This window comes from Argentina anserina, chromosome 3 (genome assembly GCF_933775445.1).
Source record: "Argentina anserina chromosome 3, drPotAnse1.1, whole genome shotgun sequence".
Lineage (NCBI taxonomy): Eukaryota > Viridiplantae > Streptophyta > Magnoliopsida > Rosales > Rosaceae > Argentina > Argentina anserina.
In genome coordinates, this window is record NC_065874.1 from 33675151 (window position 1) to 33699888 (window position 24738).

Here is a 24738-nt window from a genome sequence, read left to right on the forward strand (position 1 = left end):
TATACACATTAAGACAATAGACATATGGGTTTATGTTATCTATTTATTCACAAACAATGAAGATCCGATCTTTTTCATTGTTCAACTTCTCCCCAGACCATTTTGCTCTCTGCTTGCAAAAATGCCTGAAAGCAAAGACTTTGAGACAAGGGAAGCAAGTCCATGCAATGTTGTTATCAACTGGGTTTGACACGAACTTGTTGTCTATGAGCTCGAAGCTTGTGAGTTCCGCACGGAAGGTGTTCCGTGAAATTCCCAGACCAAATGTGTTCTCATTGAATTGGATGGCTTTTGCCTCAGCGTTTAATGGCTGGTTTGAGGAAGCAAATGGGTATTTTTCTTTGATGCAAAGGTTGGGAATTGCCCGCAATAAGTTTAGTTTTCCGGTGATGCTTTAAGTTTGTGTTGGTTTGATGGATTTGAATAAGGGGAAGGAAGTTCATGCTGTGGTGTATAAGATGGGGTTTGAAAAGGTTGTTGCTTTGGGCAATGCATTGGTTGATATGTATTGCAAATGTGGAAGCTTGTCTTATGGTCATCGAGTTTTTGATCAAATGCCTCAGAGAGATGTGGCTTCTTGGACATCAATGATATGTGGGTATTGTAATGGGGGAAGGACTGATCAAGGGGCAATGTTGTTTGCGAGGATGAAATTGGATGGATTGAAACCTAATGAGTTCACATGGAATGCAGTGATAGCCGGGTATGCTCGGATTGGAGATAGTAATGGAGTATATGCTGCTATCTAGGATGACTACAGAAGGATTGGCTCCTGATTTGGTTACATGGAATGCAATAATTTCAGGTTTTGCTCAAAGCCAGAAGGCAGGTGAAGCTTTTAAATTGTTCAATGCTATGTTGGTGTCTGGAGTTAAACCCAACCCTGTCACAATCACAGGATTGCTCCCAGCTTGTGGATTGATTAGTTCAGTTGAAAGAGGGAGAGAGATTCATGGATTGATCTGTAGGATGGGGTTGGACATAAATGTATTTGTTGCTTGTGCTCTTATTGACATGTACTCGAAATGTGGCTGTGTGAAATATGCTCGAAGTGTATTTGACTGGACTCCTGTAAACAAGTCAAATATAACGAGGTTTTAGAGAATGAATTTTCTGATATGTTATTCATCTCACAGTGGAGGCTATATATAGAGATACAATACGTACAAACTCTAACCCTACATGTACTACACATGTACTACACATCTAGACTAGGAAAGTAATAACAATTTAATTTACATTCCTAAACTATATACATGACTCACGCTAACACTCCCCCTCAAGTTGGCGCATACACATCCACCATGCCCAACTTGCCAAGTGAGTCATAGAAGGCCTTCTTACAAACTCATTTTGTGAGTATATCTGCAAGTTGCTCTTCTGTAGGGACAAAAGGAAAGCTAATAATTTTAGCATCTAGTTTCTCCTTTATAAAGTGACGATCAACCTCCACATGCTTAGTACGATCATGTTGCACATGATTCTGTGAGATATCAATGGCTGCCTTGTTGTCACAGTATAACTGCATGGCGCACTTGGGTTTAACCCTCAAATCTCGTAATACATTCTTCAGCCATAACAACTCGCACACTCCATGAGCCATACCTCTATATTCTGCTTCAGCACTAGACCGAGCCACCACCTTTTGCTTCTTACTCTTCCAAGTAACAAGATTACCTCCCACAAAGGTAAAATATCCTGATGTAGACCTTCTATCTGTAATATTTTCAGCCTAGTCTGCATCTGTAAAACCACAAACGTCAAGGACATTGTTGTGTTTAGAAAACATTACTCCTCTCCCAGGAGCGGACTTCAAGTATCTCAGAATCCTCACAACAGCATCCATGTGATCCACACTGGGATTATGCATGAACTGGCTCACCACACTTACTGCATATGCAACATCAGGTCTGGTGTGTGTCAAATAAATCAGTCGTCCAACTAACCTCTGATAACGAGGCTTGTCGGTAGGTACCTGGTCAGGATACTCTGCTAATCGGTGATTTTGCTCAATAGGAGTGTCAATTGGAGTACAATCCAACATACATGTCTCTGCTAATAGGTCAAGTATATACTTCCTCTGACACAGATAGATGCCTTCACTCCCCCTGGCTACCTCAATGCCCAAGAAGTACTTGAGTGCACCTAGGTCCTTCATCTCAAACTCTGTGGCTAACTGGTTTTGCAAACTATCCATCTCAACAGTATCATTACCAGTAACAACCATATCATCAACATATATGATCAGAGCTGTTACCTTCCCTTGTTGGTGTCGGAGAAATAACGTGTGGTCTGAGTTACTCTGCTTATAACCAATCTTTCTCATGAACTGAGAAAATCTTCCAAACCAAGCACGAGGTGATTGTTTGAGACCATACAAAGATTTTCTCAATCTGCACACAAAGGTACCTGAAAGAGTAGTTTTATATCCAGGGGAAGATCCATATACACTTCCTCCATAAGTTCTCCATGAAGAAAAGCATTCTTGACATCAAACTGTTTAAGATGCCAGTTTAAGTTAGCAGCAAGAGAGAGCAATACCCGGATAGTATTCATCTTTGCAACTGGTGCAAATGTCTCATCATAATCAATGCCGTATGTCTGAGTGAATCCCTTAGCCACCAAGCGTGCTTTATACCGACTCACTGACCCATCTGGGTTATGCTTCACTGTAAACACCCAACGACATCCTACTGCCTTCTTTCCATGTGGTGGTGATACAAGCTCCCAAGTATTGTTCTTCTGTAATGCTTCCATCTCCTCATCCATTGCTTTCATCCACTTAGGATCTCCCAACGCATCCTGCACTTTGTTAGGTACTGACACAGCAGATATTTGATTCACAAATGATTCATATGACTTAGACAACCTTTGGGTAGACACAAAATTTGCCACAGGATACTTAGCTTTGGCTTGGAGGGTAGGTTCATACTTTTTTGCTGGTTTACCCCTAGTAGACCTGTTTGGTAACACATATTGCCTACTATTAACATCACTAGTATTACCCCCAATGGAATTACTAACCTCAGATGGAAGATCTTCTATACCAGGGAGACATGAGTCAGGGGTATTAGTAACAGTAGGTGAAGCAGGAGGGGCAGGAACACTTTCAGCTTCCGGTACCTGGATCTCTGAAGCAATCACACCAGAATCATCTGGTGGTGCCTGTCTGTCATCTTCCGGTCCCTGAACCTCTGGAGTGGCTGGTGCATGTGAAACTGGTGCATCAGTAACCTCAACTGAATGACCTGTCTCCCCCTCTCCATGATACAGCTCTTCAAAATATGAATGCTCCCCCTGAAGAGCAGTATCAGAAGAGGTATAATAGCTCATGTCCTCAAAGAAAGTAACATCCATAGTGACATAATACTTCCCAGTAGGGGGGTGATAGCACTTGTATCCTTTCTGATGTCCCCCATAGCCAACAAACACACATTTCAGTGCTCGGGCATCCAACTTACTTGACCTTTGACTCTTTGGGATATGGACAAATGCAACACAACCAAATACACGAGTAGGAAGATTATAAAAGGAAGAGAAAGAGACATAAGAAGCTAAGACCTCAAATGGTACTTTTCCTTGGAGGACACTAGAGGGAAGACGATTAATGAGATGGGTAGATGCGATGATAGCATCACCCCATAGATCCTTAGGACAATGGGCACTAAAGAGAATACAACGAGCCATATCAAGTAAATGTCGATTTTTCCTTTCGGATACCCCATTCTGTTCAGGTGTATAAGGACACGTTTTCTGGTGGATAATCCCATGTGTTTTGAAGAAAGACTGAAAGACACGGTTGACATACTCCCCCCCCATTATCAGAGCGAAGAACTTTAATTTTGGCATTGTACTGTGTTTGAACTTCGGAAAGGAAGGCTTCAAAAGCCGGAAAAACCTCATCCTTAGTTTTAAGAAGAACAACCCAAGTAAGACGTGTACAATCATCAATAAAGGACACATAATATCGCATACCAGACACTGTGGGTTCTTTTGAAGGTCCCCAAACATCAGAATGAATTAATTCAAAAGGAACGACACTTTTATTTGAAATACTAGGCAGATAGGTTGAGCGATGACTCTTGCCAAAAACACATGTTTCACAATGTAAGACTGACTCATCCACACCAATAAACAAAGAAGGCATGGATTTTTTCATAACACTAAAAGATGGATGCCCCAAGCGTCGGTGCCATAACCAAACTTCACTTAGCCTGTCAGAAGTTGACATTAAAGCGGTTCGTGGCTGTGCTCCTGGTTTCTCCCCTGCGTATGTCTGGTCCAGACGAAACAGCCTGCCCCTCAAGTACCCCCGACCTAGTAACTCCCCAGTGAGAAGATCCTGAAAAATCACATACATGGGAAAAAAGGTCACAGAACATTTGGATTCAACATTCAACTGTGGGACAGATATCAAATGATGGGATAAAGCAGGTACATATAGCACATTTTGTAGGACAATAGTGGAAGTGACACGAACTGACCCCTTTCCTAACACAGGGAAGGCCTCACCATTAGCATTAGTAACATATGGTACTGGTGGAGATGATAACTCAGCAAAATAAGATTTGTCATAAGTCATATGATCTGAAGCACCTGAATCAATAATCCATGTATCACCACCAACAAAGTTAGAAATATTTAAGGCCATACCTATCTTACCACGACCAGCTACTGATGTTGTGGGTGTGGCGCCTTCTGCTGTGTCATGATCGTGTCCGACCACACCATAGACATCTGGTTCCTGGATCAACTGGACAGCTGCCTTTGCCTTGGGACGAAAGGTTGGCCTCTTAGGCCTAAGATGCGGGTACAACTTCCAACAAGAGTCACGAGCATGGTCACCCTTGCAATAAGAGCAAGGACGAGACTGGTCTCCAAAGCCTGGTGGTGGGCCTTGCTTGTGGAGTGGAACTGAACTGGATTGCTGAAGGAGTGGAGCTGGTGCTTTTGCCTGAACAGTGAGACTAGAGACTTCAAGTTGTGCTTGAGTAAGGCTTTCCTGCTGAGACTCATCCTTACGAACATATGTAAAAGCTTTAGTCAAGCTAGGAGGCTCCGTCATCCTGAGTAGCTCTCCTTTGGCACTGTTATGTTTTGCATCAAGACCCCTCAAAAAATGATGAACTCGCTCAAGCTCCTTTTCCTTCAAGTACCAAACAAGATCCTCCTGGTTCTTGATCTTGCAGGGACGTTTCGCATCAATTTCAGCCCAAATATTCTTCAGCTTAGTGAAATATTGCGCCACTGGCTGCCCATCCTGCTGCATTGCTGAAGCAGTGCACATCAACTCATGAACCTGTATGAAATCAGACTCATTGTTATACAAGTCTTCCAATGTGTTCCAGATTGCCTGAGCTGTGTCACATTGTTCCACCAGATCACTTATGTCTTCATTCATGGCCTTGTATAAAACTGACATCACAAGACCATCATCATCTTCCCACTTAGTGTAGGCAACAACATCACTTTCACTAGGAGCCGTAATAACCCCAGTTACATGCCTCATCTTGTGCATCCCTCGGAGATGAGCCGTCATGATTTTCTTCCATTTCCGAAAATTGGTTCCATTGAGTTTGGGCCCCCCAAAGGAACCACTTTCAGAATTCTTGACAGATACTTCAAATGTCTGAACATCATTCACCTTAGAACTCTCTGTTCCAGAACCCATTGCAACACAAATACCAAAAACAGTAGTTATGTAGCAATATAATAAGATCACAAAACCTGCGTCAGGTGTCGGAACCACGCACAACAGTCGTCGGTCTTGAGCACGGCGGCGTCTTCTGGGCACGACGGTGATTTTTGGGCTGGGCACGGCTGGATTTCGGTTTGGGCACGGCTGGAAACAAACCAACTCCGTGAACAGTAACCCGGGAGCGAGAAACACCGATCGGAAAAACTTCGATCAGAGAATAGAATAGAATCGTTGGGAAAACTTCAACGAAAAAGTGCAGCGGAAAAACAAAGAGACAAAGTCCTTTTGGATCTTTGCTCTGATACCAAGTCAAATATAACGAGGTTTTAGAGAATGAATTTTCTGATATGTTATTCATCTCACAGTGGAGGCTATATATAGAGATACAATACGTACAAACCCTAACCCTACATGTACTACACATGTACTACACATCTAGACTAGGAAAGTAATAACAATTTAATTTACATTCCTAAACTATATACATGACTCACGCTAACAAAACAGTACTGCATCTTGGAATGCAATGATCGGATGTTATGGTAAGCATGGTATGGTTGATTCTGCGATAGAGCTTTTCAAAAGAATGCAAGAGGAAGGAGTTAAGGCTAATGTAGTGACTCTAACTTCTGTACTTTCTGCCTGCAGCCATAGTGGCTCTGTCAGAAAGGGTTTAGAGATATTTAGGTCCTTGAAAGAGAGCCATGGAATTGAGACGAGTAAAGAACATTATGGGTGTGTTGTTGATATCTTGTGCCGCTCAGGGAAGATGGTAGAAGCTTACGAGTTTTTTAAGTCCATTCCTATAGAAGTCACAGACTCCGTTATTGGAGCTTTTCTCAATGGGTGTAAAGTCCATGAAAGGAGAGATCTTGCTAAATTGATGGCTGAGGATATTTTGAAAATGGAGTTAAAGAGACCTGGAGGTTTTGTAACACTTTCAAATATTTATGCTGCTGATGGAGAATGGGAAGAAGTTGAGTATGTAAGAATGGTAATGAAGAAGAGGAAGGTCCTTAAGAAACCTGGATTTAGTTTCCTTGACTAAAAGGAGAGCTATTTGCACCGGGAGTTGGAAAAGAGGTCAACAGAATCTCCTTGTCTGCCTCTAATGAGGTACCATCAGTTCAGTAAATTTTGGCTTCTAACCAGACATCTCCATTACAGCTGAATTGAGATTCCCAACTTCTGTGTATGTCCAGCCATTCAATTTTTGATAAAGAATAGACAGATCAATATATTTGAACAAGCTTCTGATGTATATATTTGTGTGCTCTGATTCTGAAATGGGCATATATACTTAACAGAAGAAAATCATTAGAAAGTCATAATCTTAATTTTTATTAATTGTGTTTATTGATATACTACTTCTGTTTGATGCCCTGATATTCCTATCTGAATGTAATGCTCTCCTTCTTCTTTGTATGCAGACAACAGATCGATGTAGTCTTTAAGATGAGAGATTGTACCTGACCTGACCTCATTCTATTTCAGGTAAGACCTCCAAAAGACATTTTAAGTTTGTACTTCGTTCTTGTTTGCTCTTCATATTTTTGGCCATTTCTGGTACTCCTTATCTTTTGGGAACTGATGATTCTAACTCCGGATAATCGTGATGATGCAAAGTTACAGCTGATCTATCTGTTTGTTTCTATATACGGACATACAATATCCCATAACATGAATAGGGTGATAATCTTTTTCAATTTGTTTATAGATAAATAATTCAGGTTCTTCATTCTCCAAAAAAAATCAACAAAAGCTTTATAGGCTCCACTAGTCATTGATCAAGTATTCTGAACTGCATTAGACACAAATTTATCTATTTCTGGATTTCGTAGTTGACCAAAATATATTTCATGCATGTAGCTACTGATTTCATTTATGCTGGGACTTGTGAGCATATAGATGATCGGTCTGTTGTAACTTGCATGAATTTTATGATCATATAGATTAGGCCAGGATGATTGTTCAAAGCAGAAACATCAAGAAAAACTATTCCAGCCACAACATTTCATATAAGTTTCTCTATTATCTACGTCCCATTGTCTTTTCTTCCAACTTTGTTACCTGGTTTAGACTTTCGGAGCTCCAGATTTGGTTCTGACTCTGAGTGTGCTTTTTAATTCCCTCAGTATATCCTTCGTTCCAAACCTTAATTATGCCCTTTTTGACATAATATATATTTATCATGTGGGGAAACTAGGGAACCAGCAGTGTCATGGAGCACAAATGTGGTATATGGATCCAAGTGTCAGTAAAACAAAGACTGTTCTCTTGCAATTGGGGTTAAAGACTTCAATTTTTAACATGGCCAGACCTTTTCAGTTGTTCCTAGATGTAGCAGGACTGACTTGGGTCCAACTTGACTGTGTCTCCACAATCAGTTAGTGGTTTTTTACATCACAAGATCACAACACTCCATTAAGTGATAGTTTTTTCTATTACCTCATTGATTTTTCACATGATATAATTGACATGTACCTGATGTCCTGATCTGGTTAGAGCAGCAAATTTCTGTGTCTTTTCAATTGTCGAAAATTAGATAAATGATTCTCTGTAATTAGCAACAGTTTTTGACTGGCGTATTACTCCTTCAGGGTTGGGAACCAAAGTTGAATGCTCCATCAATATATTAGGAGCCTCACACAGTAGCAACAGCTTAGCTGTTCATAGACTGGGACTATTTTCAGAAAAGTAGGCTGAAGCAAAAGTAGAAAAAAAAAACTAGATTCAAGGACGGTCTTCGTAACTCAATGGACAGAATGCTTGATAAGCACAACATATATACCATCAGAAAGACAAGGCAGAATGGCAGATGCATGAATACACCTTCAGGCACCAGGTATGATAAAATTATAAGGCATGTCACTCTGCTCTAGTTTACATAGCTAGCTTTGGGAAATAGTTTGCAGGCTCTCAAGTTGATGCATCATGAAAAATACCTCATCAATTTCTCAACCAACGTTTTGATCAAGTGATGACTGTTGGAATTAAGAGAGACCAACAATTTCTTTTTGGATAACCAATATGTCATATTACTCCAACTCTGTCACAAAAAAGTCCATATAAACACTCTTGAAGCATATGAACTGAGTGATTATTAATTGTTCAGAAGCAAATGAGCTGTTCTCCCAATTTGTTATGCCCAAGTATGCCTGCTGAGTTATCTTCATAAATCATACTTCACACTTTATCATGAAACATCTTCCTTTTCAGTCCATTTATCTTCTTAGCATCCTTTACTTTGATCATTGCATATATAGCTTGGGAATTACATGTCTTCCTGAATTGTCTACTACTTCGTTTATAGTGCAATTAGGGTCAGTTGCTTGTCAAGAAAGTTTGAAACAGTCCAAGAATAGAATGGACTAAGCAGCTAGGAAATGAAATGGATCATAACCTAACCATTGACAAGAGTCCTAATTCACCCACTCTCCCAATAATTGCATTGGGTTAAAGACACAAGCTTGAAGTAGAAGATACCATACCCTGCCTAAGTCTGTGGTTGATGTCCATGTCCTAGAGGGTCATGGGGGGCTTCTTGGACCACCTTTGTGTGCCCCCACTCCTTATTTTGTTTTCTCTCCAAGTCCCACATGCATCAAATGCCCTAAGTTTATGTGGGAAGCAATGATATGATAATGGATTCTTAATTTCTTGCTGCTACTAAGTCTATTCCTTAGTGTAGAAAATTGGAAGCACCCGAATTTTTGTTTTGGTGATTAGAAACCCCCTCGTTATTCACTCTCACATTTGCACCCACCTTTTTGAGTGAGGATGAAGCACCCCAAAATATTACTGAAGGTGTGAGTAATTGTTGCAGTCTCTTTTAGGATGTTCAACCTTGTTTGAGGAACCCTCAATAGAAACATACAGGAGTATTCTTGGTCTTTTTTGTTTCTTGTCATTGTTAAAACGTGTTGTTGTTATCTAGACTTTGGATAATAATGATCCAGAGGCACCTGGCTGTCTTCCATTAAATAGGTTCCATCAATTAGGCTCATTTTCTTGGTTGGCTTTACCGTAGTCAAGTTTATTAGTTGAGAATGAACTTCTGCAAACAATCAGGCCAAGAAAGGTAGGATCTTTATCGATAAATTTCTACTATGCTGATCAGAATGACCTGAGCTGAAGAAGATGTCCTTGTACTCTTGTAGTGCAGAAGTGACCTTTTTGACTTGGTTGCCAAGTTCACTCGTTTCTTTTTACTATTTTTATCATTTGGCTCATGGAAAAGAAATGATATTTTATGAAAATTTGAGAGGTATGATGACTTTGATCGAGTTATGTTTGGCCAAATAAGTGTCATTGATCATGTTGCTAAATAAGTGTCATCGATCATGTTTAGGTCTCAGAAGTTTCATAAAAGAAAAGTATGAGATACTGGCCTTAAATGGTAAAGTCGTACCCTTTAAAGATAGAGCCTTTTAAAAGGCTTAGAATTAGGGGGTGTTGGCCTTGGCAAATTTAGTCGACTAGATAAGGTCTGTTATATGGCTACCTCTCTACTAGCTAAAAAGAAGCAAAGTCTTATGGAATCTATTGATCTATTTTCAAAGGTTCACAACAGAACAAAGAAAGAAAAAAAACAACAACACTTTTGTTTTTCTAGGTTCTTTACATTACGGTGTAAGTACACTTCCCCGGTCATCTCCTTGATTACAAGGCATCTGATATGACTCCCTAAGTCCCCTTACGTACTGACTGCAATATGAAGTGATCTCAAAATTTCGCTTCCTTAGTGCCCTTGTATAGACTCCAATATGAGGTGATCTCAAAATTTCGTGCTACGAGATACATAACTTATATCAGTTGGCCTCGATTCAAACGGTTGTTTTGTCAAATCCAAAACTTAAACGGAAGGAACATACGTAGGAATAAAATTAATGAACAGGAAGACTTAGCTCATTTAAGATCTCACCTATATTATGATAAAATAACACAAATTGATAGTTCTAGTTGGGTTACACTCATGGAGACAGAAAGCAAATCTTGTTGTTGACATTTTTACTAGTGTGAACTGTAAAATGCACACAGATTTAACAGACAATATACCATACCAGGTGAATAGGGATGCCAAGTATATGACTTTTCAAACCTAGTTTGACTAATGCACAATTACTAAAACGACCTCCATGTCTCAAGCTTGTTACACATTCAAACCTACACATCACAGTTTACAGAGTCGCAGACTACACAACCAATCAACAAATATCTCTTTAAAACTCTTCTCTTCTTCTTTCTCTCTCTCACACTGTGTGTTCCAGTTTGGGCCAGTTTCTTGGTCTCTGCCACACTCACATGCCAATCCTTAATATCTTCAAATCTCTAAGCTTGCTGATCTGGGTACCCTATACTTCTTCTTGTCCTTTAGATCATAGTTGCTGATGGTTTAGAAATCTTTTGTTTTCTTTTTGTGGCTCTCTAACTGTACAAATCTACTGACCGAGGCAAAACCCACATCGTTTCTGGTCATTTCTGTGTCTGCTATGACTTCTTTAATGGATTCAAAGTGTTGGGTTTCTTGTTGAAGATGCAACAAACACTTTTTTTCTTATAAGGTCAGTGTCATATCTCTCTTTTTATCTTTTGTGGATTGGGATATGCTTCTAATTTATTTGCTATCTGCTTATGATGATCACGAGGTTGAAGCTTATCATATATGTTGTTCATGCTGGTTTTGTCTGGTGGATCTTGCTTGAATTCGTTTTTGGAGATTTTGTGTTTGTTTTTTTAAGTTCAATCTGTCTGTTCCTACTGCGATTCGTAGTTATGTAGTCTCTGGATGGTAAAGGTTGTTGCTTTCATTTGAGCTGTTTCCATAGTTCGAGTCTTTGTGATTAGTTTTTGATGTGTTTCCAACTCTCGCGAGTAAACTTACATGGATTTCAAGTTGGTTGGATGGAAAGGATGAATCTTTGAATCCATATTTCATATCTTGAATCTGACATGAAAAATCAGATTTAGATTATTTGGATGAATCAAAGAAGTACCTTCTACTTTTTCTTGTTGGGGTTTTGAGGTTTTTGACATGTTGGTTCTTGAGTTTTTGTGTTCTGTATAGAAAACATACAACAATCCTTAAACTCTTGAGAAATTTGTTTGTCCAGCCACCGAGGCAAAGTTTTGGAGTTATCAAGTTGAAAATACTATTTTGGAAGTACAACATTAGGGTAAAGTGACCTTGGGTTGTGAGTTATATTTGCTTCACATGACAATGGAAGTACTGCTTGATATGGCTTCTAATCATAAGATGCTCTGTCTTAAGTTCTTAGTGCATATTCTGAAATCTTCGGACTACTTAAATGTGTTTTGGAAGAAGCCATTGACAAACAAATGAGTGCAATTGATTTCCCTTGACAAATAAATGACTGCAATTGATTTGTTGAAAGGATATGAAACATATTCAGGTTTGATTTTTTAGAAGTTTTTGCATGTGAAATCCAAGTACCAGTTTTCTTTGTATTTCATAGTTCATTACATGTGCGAAGTAGTGGATGCTTTGCTTGTAGCTGTTAAACTTGGATAAGCTGCTACCAATTGTTCCTTTATATTTATCCCACTGTCTAGCTACTTGTGCTGGTTGATATGCAACCCCTAATAATCTGTGATGCGATCTAAATATGTTTTGGAAAGCCCTCACATGTTTCATATTTTAAGAAGTTGTGTTGTTTGCCGAATAATAGTGTATTTTATTGAAGACCTCATCTTTTGTGTTTGTTTGTTGTAGCAGAAATCTTCTATTGCATGAACTTTTCTTCCGTGGAGTTTTGAGATATGGGAAGAGGTAGAGGAAAGGGAAAGAGGTTAACTGTCACCAATCATGATGATCCTGGGAGTGGTGAGGAAGAGAAAATACCTGCACAAAAGAGAAGAGGAAGGCCATTAAAGCCTTTAAAGGATGAAATTGATGATGAAGAAATAGAAAAGGTAGAACCAGATGATATGGAGAATGCAAAGGCTGTCATCTCAAGCAAAGAGATAAAAAGCCCCTCTGCAATAGAGAATGGAAAGAAGAGGAAACGAAACTCACAGGCCAAGGAGAAGTCTGATTCAGTGAAGGAAGAAAATGGTAATGGAACACGATCAAGTACAGATGACTCAACTAAATCTAATGGATTTCGGCATAATGGGAGCAGGCGGAAAAATAAACCCCGTCGAGCTGCTGAAGCGGGGGTTGAATGCAAGTGAGGGTGTGATCACGTATTGCGCTGGTTTCTTGTTTTCCATATTGCCAGAGCAATCACGGACAAGATGTGAGACCTAGTAAACCTCTAGTTTTTCTTCTTTTTCTGGCTAATCGTTCTTTCTTAATTTCATTCCTGATTCGTTTTTCATTTATTTGTGAATTCGGAATGCATTCTGATGGATGTTTCCTTAAATGCTCTGATACTTTATATTTTGACTATTTGATTTCTTTGTCTTGTCCTGTATAATTCCCAGAAGATATTTAAGCAGTTTCAGTCTCTCAGATTGTCTTCTATCTTGTTTGGTAGCATTTAGATGACTGTTAGTGTATGCCTTATAGTCTGTACAAGCAACAATGCTATGCAGATGTGGCATCAATATCATGCTGAAGGTAGAGTGGTTAGGGTTTAATGGATGTAGAATTGTTCTCCATTTGGATTTTCCCAACTTCTGATAGCTGTTTATAGATGTTTCGTTCTTAGAAGTTTTTCAAAACTTTCTTATAACAAAAATTTCCAGATTAGGCTGATTTTAGCATATTTGACATCTCTGATGTTAAATTTATCTTTCCTTCTTTCACAAATCCCAACTTATTTAACCTCCTCTTATCTAATTTGCATTTTTACTGTACTTTTACACTTGTTCTGTTATTGTTGACTGTTTATCCACCTCGAAATGTGACATACTGAATCCTGAATTTTAGCTTATTTTGAAGAACTTTAGAGGGGCCTATAAAACTTTCACATGTTTTTTGTATAAGCTATATTTTCAAGCTTTGTCTAAATTGCGGTTTACCCTATCATGTGGCATTAAAGTGGGAGGAGAATAGGTATGAGAGACCTGTATGGGTATATACCGGAAAATTGTGTATTCTGCCTTAGATGAAAACATAATTCACTTCTTAAAGGTTCAACCAAAGCTTAGAGGGTGTAAGCCTTGAAGGATGCTACAGCTAAGGAGTGGATGAGTGGTTACAGACTTACAGGGCATATGATTTCTTCTTTCTTCTTAGGATAACAAATCATAGTGGTTTATGCAGGGTCCTAGTTCTGTGTGAAGTTGCTATCATATACAAGGGTTTTGCTAAAAGGAGTACATTTACATTACATTTACTTTCTAAAGTCATGCGATCATATCTTAGAGTTTACTGGTTTGTTCTGTGATATGATTTTGTTCTAGTAGTTATGTTGAGCTAAACATCGGTGATAAAGGGTTGAGTGCATAAACAAGTGAAGTCAAGGTTGTTTGTTAGACTTCTTTCAGCTTAGTGAATTGAAGGTTTTGTTCAGACCTGTATTCAGTCGGTCTCATTAGCACTGGTTTTGTTCTGTTTGGATTTATTTTGCTTTATCATTTTTATCTTTTAATGAAGTAGTACTCTGTACTCATCTGTAGGTATATAGAAAAAAGAAAAAGAAGATTGTGTACTTTGTGTTTACCTTGATATGGATTATATAAAGACAATAGTTTATATGCTAGGGCCCATAATTTGCAACTATAAATTAGGTACGACTTGATTTTCAAGAGAATTGAGATGCTTGAGGTCTACTGAGTATCAACTTGTGTTTTTTTTTTTTAAACAGTGAAACGAATTCACTTGGCATAAGCCAATCCGAGCAAGCCAATCTGAGCGTGAGACGCTTAGGATCATGCATAAAGATAACAAGCCATCTTTAAGCAGACACTAGCCAACTAGGTAATAAAACGAAAAACCAAAATTCAAAAATGTAAAACTAAAATGTATCACATAACCAAAAGTTTGGAACTAAAAGTAAAAATTACTGACAAACAGAAAAATAACCACACAATCCTAATTGAGTAAATTAGGAATGTGAGTGTCTTAAGTCGTACATAACCCAAGAGACGTGTAAAGGAAAGGATTGGGCCAATCCAATAGCCGAAACCCAACGAATTAGACTACACCCCAAGCCCATGCCGCGTCCCGAAGGCCAGTCATATGGCCTAGCCGAGAGACACTCCGCCGACCTTCATTGCCACCGATTTACTTTCGGCGGCTTTACTCAACTCTCCACCATAACAGGAGGCAATAGACTAAAACAAGATGTCGCTTCTTCTAGGTTCGACGCCGCTCCCTGCGAGATCCTAAACACTGCTCCTCAGCCGCAATATCCTCGCATCGAATTCTGCCCAAGCAGGAAGTACTTGTCCAGAAACCTTAGATCCGCTCCTCCTCCTTACCCGAGATCACCAAGGGGCTCAGACTTGCCAACACCAAGATCTGGAGCCACCGACATCGGAACCTAAAACCGATTTGTAATCTCACTTTCGTGCCCCGAACACTTCCGCAGGTCGCCCACCTCACCCGGACGTGGCACACCACCGTCGGATCTGAAAACCCACGCCCGAGGATGCCTACAGGCCGGCCAGGGAGGACCCCAACGCCACCAAGAGTTTGAGTATCAACTTGTGTTCATTAGCAGGATTGGGCTGATACGATGAATACTGGGATTGTCTGGCAAATCGTTTTGCATGTTATAACTTATACGAGTAAACTTTGTAACTAGGAAAACCAAATTGTAATATTCATGGCCCCTCGGACCTGAATGGCTAAATTATGTACTGAAGGTATTGTACTGACTTGGAAGTAGATTCTAGTAAGAACTACTCATTTTCAGTTTTTTGTTTTGTTTTTTTGTTGGGGCAATCAGCCCAGACAAAACTGACATTAAAGTTTCTAGCTCTAGAAATACCCATGATTCGCCTCAGTGAGTAGCAGGAGGATCTTGAAGAAGAGTGCTGACTGCAGAATCCATGAGAGTATTTCTTGGCCAAATTATCAGCATCCATAATTCGTTCGTGGTGAATGTGCCTAATCTGAATAGGCTCAAATTCACTCAGAGTCCCAAAGATAAAAAGAAACTGATACAGCTAAGAGCATCTTCAATAGAGTATTCAAATCATTTTGTCAAATTCAAAATCTGACATATGACATGGCAAATATAACTTTTGCTAATTTGGTTAATCTCTTCTCCAATGGAGATGTCAAATTTGAATATTTACTTGGTATTAAACAATCATTTAAATTTATCAACAAGTGAAAACAACATAGTTACTTATCTCCAACAAAGCTAATAAAATAAGCACCAACTCTATCTACTCAGTCATACATGTAATCTTGGAGATAACAAGTTCCTTTATCAGTCTGTCACTGCTCTAGCAATCACAAGTTATTACTCGATCTTGTTTGCTTGTCAAGGTTACTGCTGATTTTCATAGAAGAAAAGTTGGGCTGAAGCGTCAACATTCTTTCCCTCCTTATATAGAAGCAGTAGTACAACATGCTCAAAAACCACATTGTCCTTCCCATACAGCATTCCCATCACCATAACATTACTTATCAAGAAAGTAATACCTAGTAGACTTGCAATCTTGTCTCCACATCAAACCATGCAAGCTTCCATACCCTCCATGTACGTTAACTCAAGATGCTCCAAAGAAACAGGGCATCAAAATATATGTACGAAAGTGAAGTCAACATAACAATCATGTACGAAAGTGAAATTCATGAAAGAGAAAAAATGTATAATGATATGAAATTTGTGTTGAGAGCTATATTTAGTTGAGCTAGTTATGTAAGCTTCTAGTCCAACAATTTCATGAACTTGACTCGAAAGCTTTTGATCTGTCAATGCCCCAGTAAGCAAGTTATAACTCCATGATAATCTAACAACACAAGACAAAACAATTTGCAGCAAAACCACTTTATCTAGGAAAATTGGGTTTTCCTCAAGAAACTTTTCAAAAGCCAGTATCTTTTATCATATCAAGACGATCAACAATATCACATAGTCAAACAATTATAAAATGAATTATAATAAAATGTATCCAACGACATCTTAAATCACAAGCTCAAGCACACACACTATCAGTTGAACAAGCCATAACAAATTATTCGAACTAATTCCCAGAAAAAAAAACCACGAACATTCCTAGAAAACTAATTCATGGTACAGCTAATTAGAAGATTGAGTAAAAAAAACATAAAGCCATAGAGGAGATAAAAGGGAACAAACAAATCTAGAAATTGACAAGGTAGACAGAAAAGAAAAGAACAATAATAAAGCTAGAAAAAAAGAGAGAAGGAAAACACAAGAAGAAAGACTGAGTGAGAGGAATTACTTGTACAAAACAAGTGCGGAACAAGGCAGAACTATCACCAGATTTGATGCCTATTGAAATAAGAAGATAAGGGAAGGCCGGGGAGAAGAGGGGGTGCTAAATCGAGGCGGTTCGTCAGACTGGATTGCTCGATGGCGGCACCGGTGGATTGGGTCTGAGTCGGTTATTCTAGGTGGGAGTTCCACTCTTTGTTCTGGAGAGAGAGAGAGAGAGAGAGAGAGAGAGAGAGAGAGAGAGAGAGAGAGAGAGAGAGAGAGAGAGAGAGAGAGAGAGAGAGAGAGAGAGAGAGAGAGAGAGAGAGAGAGAGAGAGAGAGAGAGAGAGAGAGAGAAATTAATAAAATTGACAGTTTGCCTTTGCTATGTCAATTTTGACATGGGCCTCTCGTATGTCAATTACAGGTGGATCTACGTGGGAATAGTTAATCCATTGGAGTGGGTTCATTACTGTCAAATTAGAAGTCGTTAGGCTGACTTGTCAAAAATAGCTTAACTGCTGGAAATGCTCTAAACAAGAATCCAATTCTAATTTTAAGACCCTTAAACTCAAAGTCAATTGAGTAATTATTATGTGTATCCGGAACATCACATGATACTGTCATATGATGTACTCAGTCAATCATATTACTTCATAGTATTGTAAACATGCACGCGGTGAAAGAGAAAAATATTTAAATATGAGTAACTAATCATAAATAAACACAGTAAAAAATAGACCAATAATATTAAAAATGCACCTCACATACACTATTTACTAAGCACATCTAATAATTTTTCCAATTGAAAACCATGAAAGAGACCCCAAAGTCTCAGCTCGCAAAACTTCACTTATAAAACCCCCCACACCAGCTGCCGGAATCATCTCCCAATTGCTCCAATATTATCATAACCCAAAAATGCTCCATTCAGTACTCATTTTGAGTGCTTGTTGTGACGTAATGACATTTTTACTTTGCAAATGGTGGGAAATTAAGCATACTTGCATTTCCTGTTTATGCATGCTTTCCTGTATACGCATTAAAAGTGGGGTTCCTTCTAATGTAGATATGAAAACGATGGAGAATGATACTTCAATAATGGTGTTGATAGTTACTGATGAAGATGGCAATGCTGCATTTCTGTTGAGAAATAGTTTGCAGTTTGTATGGTCATTCAGTTTACACTAAAAAAAGGAGAGCGATCGAGTACTTGCTGAAATTCATGATGCTCATTCAATCTTTGGTTGATATTTCTGTTTTTGAGTCCAACTATTTTTGGATGATGAAAAACGACTCACATGATTGTTATCAAACTTTGACTGGCCCGAATAATTTCGATACTAGCTTGGTGGTTCATACTGATCTGATCATGCAGTTAAGGACGATCGTCTTTCGTGTTACTCTGTGTATTGTTCCTCACGAACCACATGTTACTTGAATAGTTGGATATGATAATTCAGCATAATTCGGGTAGGTTACTAGGACGAACATGACGACAAATCTATCACTTCACTGGGGATTTTGTGCCGGATTCTCAGCAATCGAATAGACTTTGTTTGCTGTTACTTTTAATTGAATTGCTCAACAGCTACTTCTTTTCTTCAGGTTATATATTCTCAATTATCAAGATGACCGCAAAGCATATGGTATTGGAATATCCAATCTAAGCACCATATTATAGCCTAGACATCGTGGCAAATCATTCTTAGACACGATATCTATTGAAAAGTCTAGACTTCTTTTACATGAATTAAACAAGTCAGTGTAAAATTTTAGAGATCTAGTAGCCGTGTAAGACTATCAACACACTAAGAATTCTTTATACATTGTAAAAGTTGACCCTGATCTTACTCCAAAACAAATTGTTTTTTTTTTGGCAACGGAACAAACACTTTATTAACCAAACAAAGTACAACCTGGAGGGCAATAATTTGTAGATAATATGTATTCAGCTCTACTGATCTTTGAAGTCTAAACATGTCTTCTCTTTGGCTTCTCCAAGAAATAAGACCCTAACAACCGAAGAATATGATTTTGGTATAGATTAATAGATTGAACAAGTCTGTAGCATGCAAAAATTCTTGTTTTTCCTTTTCCCCTTCTTTGAACATGAATAACTCATTTAAAGAAAGATCAAATATCATAATGAAGATGAAGGATTTTTGACTTATTACTCGAACGTGTACTAATCTTACAGAGAACGAGTATCTTTTGTCTGAAATTTCAATCATGAAGGTCCTATATATAAGCCAATTTTTCAAGACCAAGACTCAATCAATTTGTGGGTCTTGCATCCGTTTGGTGGGTCATTATTTTGATGAAACAATACAAGATTAGTAAATTAATCAAGTATATTGAGTATAACACCCCATATAAGACCTTATTGTTAGAGATAAGATTTATAGGACTCATGAAAAGAGTGTTAAAATGAGAATATCACCCCAAATAAGACTTATTGTTGGAGTTGCCCTAAGAGTATATATTAAGAACCAGAAGTATTACCCTTACCGAAGTACAGTTCGTTTGTTTTTTTTCTTTTCAAATTAAATATTTCCAGTTAATAGATGTATGAGACATAACAGAGCTCTGCTAGGGTTAGGGAGTGGTGGTTGTCCATGCCTTTGCCATTGCGGTGAGCTTCCCCACCTTCATTAGGGCAAGCAGAGAATCTCTGTCATAGGATTAGCACCAGCGGATGGATGCTTTGTCGGGTCGGGGGGAGTCTCCTCTCTCGATTCGTGGCACAGATTTGGCACGTTGTTAGGCAACCGAAGGAGCTGCACGGTGGAGCTGTGTCACTTCAAGGGGAGGAGTAGAAACTATGGATGATTGGGAGGTCGGTTTGGTGGTCTTGGTTTTGGATTTGGGATCCGGGCCGTAGTCAGTGGTGGGCAGCTTAGTGGTTGGGAGGATTTTCTAGACGTGTAGTGTGCTATTCGACGACGAATGGACTTGGATTTGGCTGGTACTGGGTTTTAGATGGGTCAACGTCAATTCCAAGCTGCTGGTTGAGGGGTGCAGTGGCGGGGCTCAGAGCTGACATGGTCAATCTATTTTGGTCCGCAACTTGTTGCTCGACAACAACGGTGTCTGGAGCTAGCAGATTGCGTACACTGGGATCTACATGGTGGTTGGTGGTGCGTCTAGAGCTAGCAGATAGTGTGCGCTGAGATCTACAGGGTGGTCGGTGGTGCATGTCATCACATTGACAACAGAAGATGGTGGTTGTCGGCGTTGGAAGCTGGCTGGTTTGGGAAGGGTGGTCATAACAATTGTGGGCTCTCAGCTTTGGGCCTGGGTCATTGTGGGTTGGGGTTTGGACTCTTGGCCCACTCACACTTAGGCTCGGATCTGGGACCCTGGTGGTCGCTGGATTAAATTTTTGATCCTGGTGTTACCTGTGGTGTTCCATTCCAGCGTTTGCACCATTGAGATTACCTGGATTTTCTCGGTTCTTTCGCATGGTTCTTCAATAGTGCTGGACTTGAGATTTTGAGACCTAAGGCGAGTTCCAAAATTAGTGCCCTCTAATCATCCTAAAATTTCCTTTTTCAAAAGATGATACTTATTACTTTCCTATTTGTTGTTTGGATTGATGAATATCTTATTTACCTTAATTAATGACGAGAATATAATTGAATTTTTGGATTATAAACATAATTAGAAAACCCAATTACCCAAATTACATAACCATTTTGGAAACAAGCTGGTTTTTATTTGAGAATGTTAACCATTTTGGTGCCCCTCTAGATGCCCCTAAGATGTGGTGCCTGAGGCGGCCGCTGCTTAGGCTACACTCAGGTACGGGCTTGTTCTTCAATGGCCCACAAGGGTATTCTATGTTTATGTTGTATTCCTACATATCACACTCTCTTAGGGGACTAGCTCCTTTGGCTCCTTGGTGACAATTTATGTGCCTATAGTCAGAGATTCAACATAGGAGTGGTTAGAGCTCTAGTAGTTAGGGTTTTTATTATTCTGCACATTTCAATTATGTCGTAATACACGATGGTGAAATGTGTTCATGATGTATCGTACTTTACCCAATTCTAATATATGACTTTCGTCCTTAAAAAAAACCAGAAGTATTATTTATCTACGTACAAAGAGTGACGGGTCTAAGAAGGTGGCAATGGATGGAAGTCCGTGACCTCTTCTTCGCCAGGAGATGCCATTAAACTAGCTGCGTGTGTTTCAGTAATTTTTAAGATATATATGTTGGGACTTCATCATGCGTGTGTAAATTTCTTTAATCAAACTCTCAGGAACGTAGCAAATTCTTTTGTTAAGAAAACATGGCATTTACCTTAAAGATTAAAGAACAACAAATATAGCTCCGAGTATAGAACACTCATGTATTTAATATGATTGGAGTATTAAGAATGATTGGGTACAAAATCTGTTATGTTATATTGAAATAAAGATAGTTAAAGATATCTGAATCATGATTCAAATATAAAATGTGATTTGCTGTGTATGTATATTGGTGTGTTGTATTTATTTGATTAACCTACATTGCATATATTTATTATTGAAAAATGTTGTGAAAGTCTCATCTAAAGGGTGGAGTTAGTCAATTATTATTATTATTATTATTATTATTATTATTATTATTATTATTATTTTGATCCATATATCCAAAATGTATTTTCAGCTAGTCTTTAACGTATTCATGTTCTAGCTACATGTAGTCATGTGCTACTACTTCCCTCTATGGCTCTATATAAGCGCCCCTTGCGCGAACGAATATGAATATATCACCAGAGACCAGTTATGGCAATGCAAGGATCTTTATTTCTAGGCATAGTGTTTCTGCTTGTTGCAGGGCTTACAGTAACAAGCAGCGAAGCTTTTCCACCCAGTACTCCTCTCTATGACACTGCTTTCCTCAACAGAACTAGTTTCCCAGCCGGATTCGTATTCGGTACAGCTTCAGCTTCTTATCAGGTGAGCGGTTCTCTTGGGGTGAAAATGGCACGCATGGTTACCTAGCCTTCAATTTGTGTTTCTGAATCTTTACTGTTCATGTGTTGTAGTGTTGATGAAATGAAATGTGCTAACGTTTATATATATAAATATATATATGTTTGCAAAATTTCAGTATGAAGGTGCTGCTAAAGAAGATGGTAGAGGACCAAGCATATGGGATACCTACACCTACGAACATCCAGGTGCCTATACTCTCTTTCGAATCCCCTCTGCTAGTTTTTGACATGATTAATTTTACTTTCTAACAAGTTTGAATAGAAGTATCATGGATAAAGGTTTTGATACCAGTGAATCATACCACTTAATTACTTGCTAATCGAGCTCAAAGCTGTTGTTATTTTACATAATATTTTCGATCAAATCATTCGTTTAATTGTTTTTAAACGAACACAAAAGATTGTGGCATGAACACATAAGGCAAAAGTACTCAATCACCGCCGCAACAGTATCAAACATAGGACTTAACGAATTTTTTATGACCACGACTCTGGAAACTTGAAAAGTACTCAAATCACAAATTGAGCTCCGAAAACCCGCCACAGTGATTCCTTTTCTTCATCTTTGGCAACGCTGGCAAAGCCAGGACTGGTGAAATAGCTGCTTCAGGTTCACAAGGCCGGCCCTGAGGGCTCACGGCATGCATGCCGTTAAATGAGGCTCTTGATGCTCAATATATGTCCTATATTATTTATAATAATGTAGTTTTTTAAGCCTCTCATTATAAAGCAAAGTTCAAATTATTGTTTAATTATCTTATGTAATCGAATTTGCATTACTACGTACTATTGAAAATGGTAATTGAAGGTTTGCATTGAACTACTATATCATGTATCAAAACATGACTTCTTTATAGGGTTGATTATGGAAACAATATCAATCTAGATAATTTAAGTCTTATGAATACAAGTTATAGGGTTAGGTAGACAATAAAGTAAAAAGGGAATGATCTAAAAGGTGGTTATTAATTAAGATTGTTAATTGAGAATCAACTTATAATTATTTTAACAACATTATAAGTAGGTTAGTTAACTTAGTTTCCATATTCTGATAGCTATAAATACACGAAAACCAAACTAAGTTAGGAGCCTCTATAAATTGGGGGTCTAGGTCGGTTCAAAGTTTTTGGCCTGGCTAGCTACTATTATCAACGAAAACTTCATAATAGTTGGCGGAGAGGACGAAAGGTTGGAGACTTGGAGAGTGAGAGAGAGTTTAAGGTGTAAAATAGTCCGTTTGGACCCATAATTAATTCCTTCAAAACAAATGATACATCATTAGTTATCATGTAAGTGTTTGTTTTAAATGTCTATGAATATGGATTGAAGCCAAAATAAATTGTATACGTTCTTAAATAGAGTTAAATGATTGCATATATGCACGTTTGCAATTGGAAGAGCACATCATCTGTGTCATTGATAACGGAGATAGGCAATTAGGCAACTAGCTGTGTCATCAATGGAAGGATGGAATTAGTTAGGTTCAAATGAATACGTGTATATTTATCTAGCACTTGATAGTATTTGTTTCTTCTTCTTCTTTTTTAGAAGAAGAACCAATTTATTAAAACCAGAAAAACGATTAAGAGACCTCTAGGTGGTAAAGGTTGACTCTTTCTCTACCATCACCTCAAGTTACAAGACTATCATTAGAAACGATAAACATGAACTAAGAAAACTCAATCCTGAACCATTTAAAACGTCCATCACCTCGGGTTACAAAATATGTTATCTCGTGAGTAGTCTTATTTGTTTCCCTAGGAACATGAGAGACAGAACTCACATAACCCAGTTCTAAGGAAGACCTAATACTAGAGGTGATGGTATTCGATTCTTCAAAATACAGAAGACAAAAAAAATTGACCCAAAAAAAAACTAAATGGTACTTTTGGTTCAGAATAATAAATTTGTTTGCCCATTCTGGTTCTACTTGATCTTGTCAATTAGAAATTACGAGTTATTGACCGAATTCATTTTGGATGGATTAAGAAGATAATAAAAGTTGCAATAGCCGACTCTATTCATTTTATATACGAACACATCATAGAAAGGTTTCATTTTAAGTTTCTTTAAATGTCATGATCGAGCCATGTCCTATTTGGTAAACACGTATAATGTTCATCAAATCAATATTTTGTATGAAGTGGTGAACACATACGAACAAGACATAAACGAGTCTTATCTCTAAAAAAACTACCAATGAATATCGTCCATCTATATATAAGTAATTTTTATACGTACGTAATGTGATGTGGTATAGTTGATAATATAACCAATAATGTAGTTTTGTCAGATGCTCGCACCAAAGAAACAACATATTGTTCTATGAGAATTATTATTCTACCCTCGTATGTGTCTTAACCTTATTAGGTTTCCTGTTAGAGATAGATTCGCATCTCTGTAATAGATTAGGACTCCGAGTCCAACGAGATTTAGGTTATGTAATGCATATATATAAGCCACATTATCATCAATAAAGATAAACATTCTATTCCATTACGTTGTTATTATTCTCGTTTCGTTACTCCTCAAACACGTTATCATGCACTTTGTTCTACAATATCTGAACGACGAGGCCACCAGAAAAATTAACCCTAGCCCTAACCTCCACCATGTATGGCAGCCTTCTCTTTTAGCATAGCCAGAAAGCATAGAATTACCGACAAAATTGTCGTCAGAAAGCATAGAAGAAACCAGAAAATCCAAATTGATATGCTAAAGGCACCCATATTTTTGATTTGGGCACCC

The 24738-nt window shown here is 38.4% G+C and overlaps 1 protein-coding gene and 1 pseudogene across 2 annotated transcripts; both read left to right on the forward strand.

Moving 5' to 3' along the window:
• Positions 1-56: 56 nt before the first annotated feature.
• On the forward strand, positions 57-8719 carry LOC126789453 (pentatricopeptide repeat-containing protein At5g59600-like; annotated as a pseudogene).
• Positions 8720-10908: 2189 nt separating this feature from the next.
• On the forward strand, positions 10909-13167 carry LOC126789448 (uncharacterized). 2 transcript variants are annotated; one of them, XM_050515604.1, is made up of 2 exons: positions 10909-11262; positions 12432-13167. In XM_050515604.1, the coding sequence occupies exon 2, from the start codon at positions 12479-12481 to the stop codon at positions 12890-12892; it is 414 nt and encodes a 137-aa protein (XP_050371561.1). In that variant the 5' UTR covers positions 10909-11262; positions 12432-12478; the 3' UTR covers positions 12893-13167. The 2 variants fall into 2 exon arrangements, with proteins under 2 accessions (XP_050371561.1, XP_050371560.1); XM_050515603.1 differs by having other exon boundaries at positions 10910-11262; positions 12435-13167.
• Positions 13168-24738: the final 11571 nt, after the last annotated feature.

Bases quoted from the DNA above. Each gene is read 5' to 3' on its own strand.
- LOC126789448 (XM_050515604.1), top strand. From the start codon at position 12,479: ATGGGAAGAGGTAGAGGAAAGGGAAAGAGGTTAACTGTCACCAATCAT.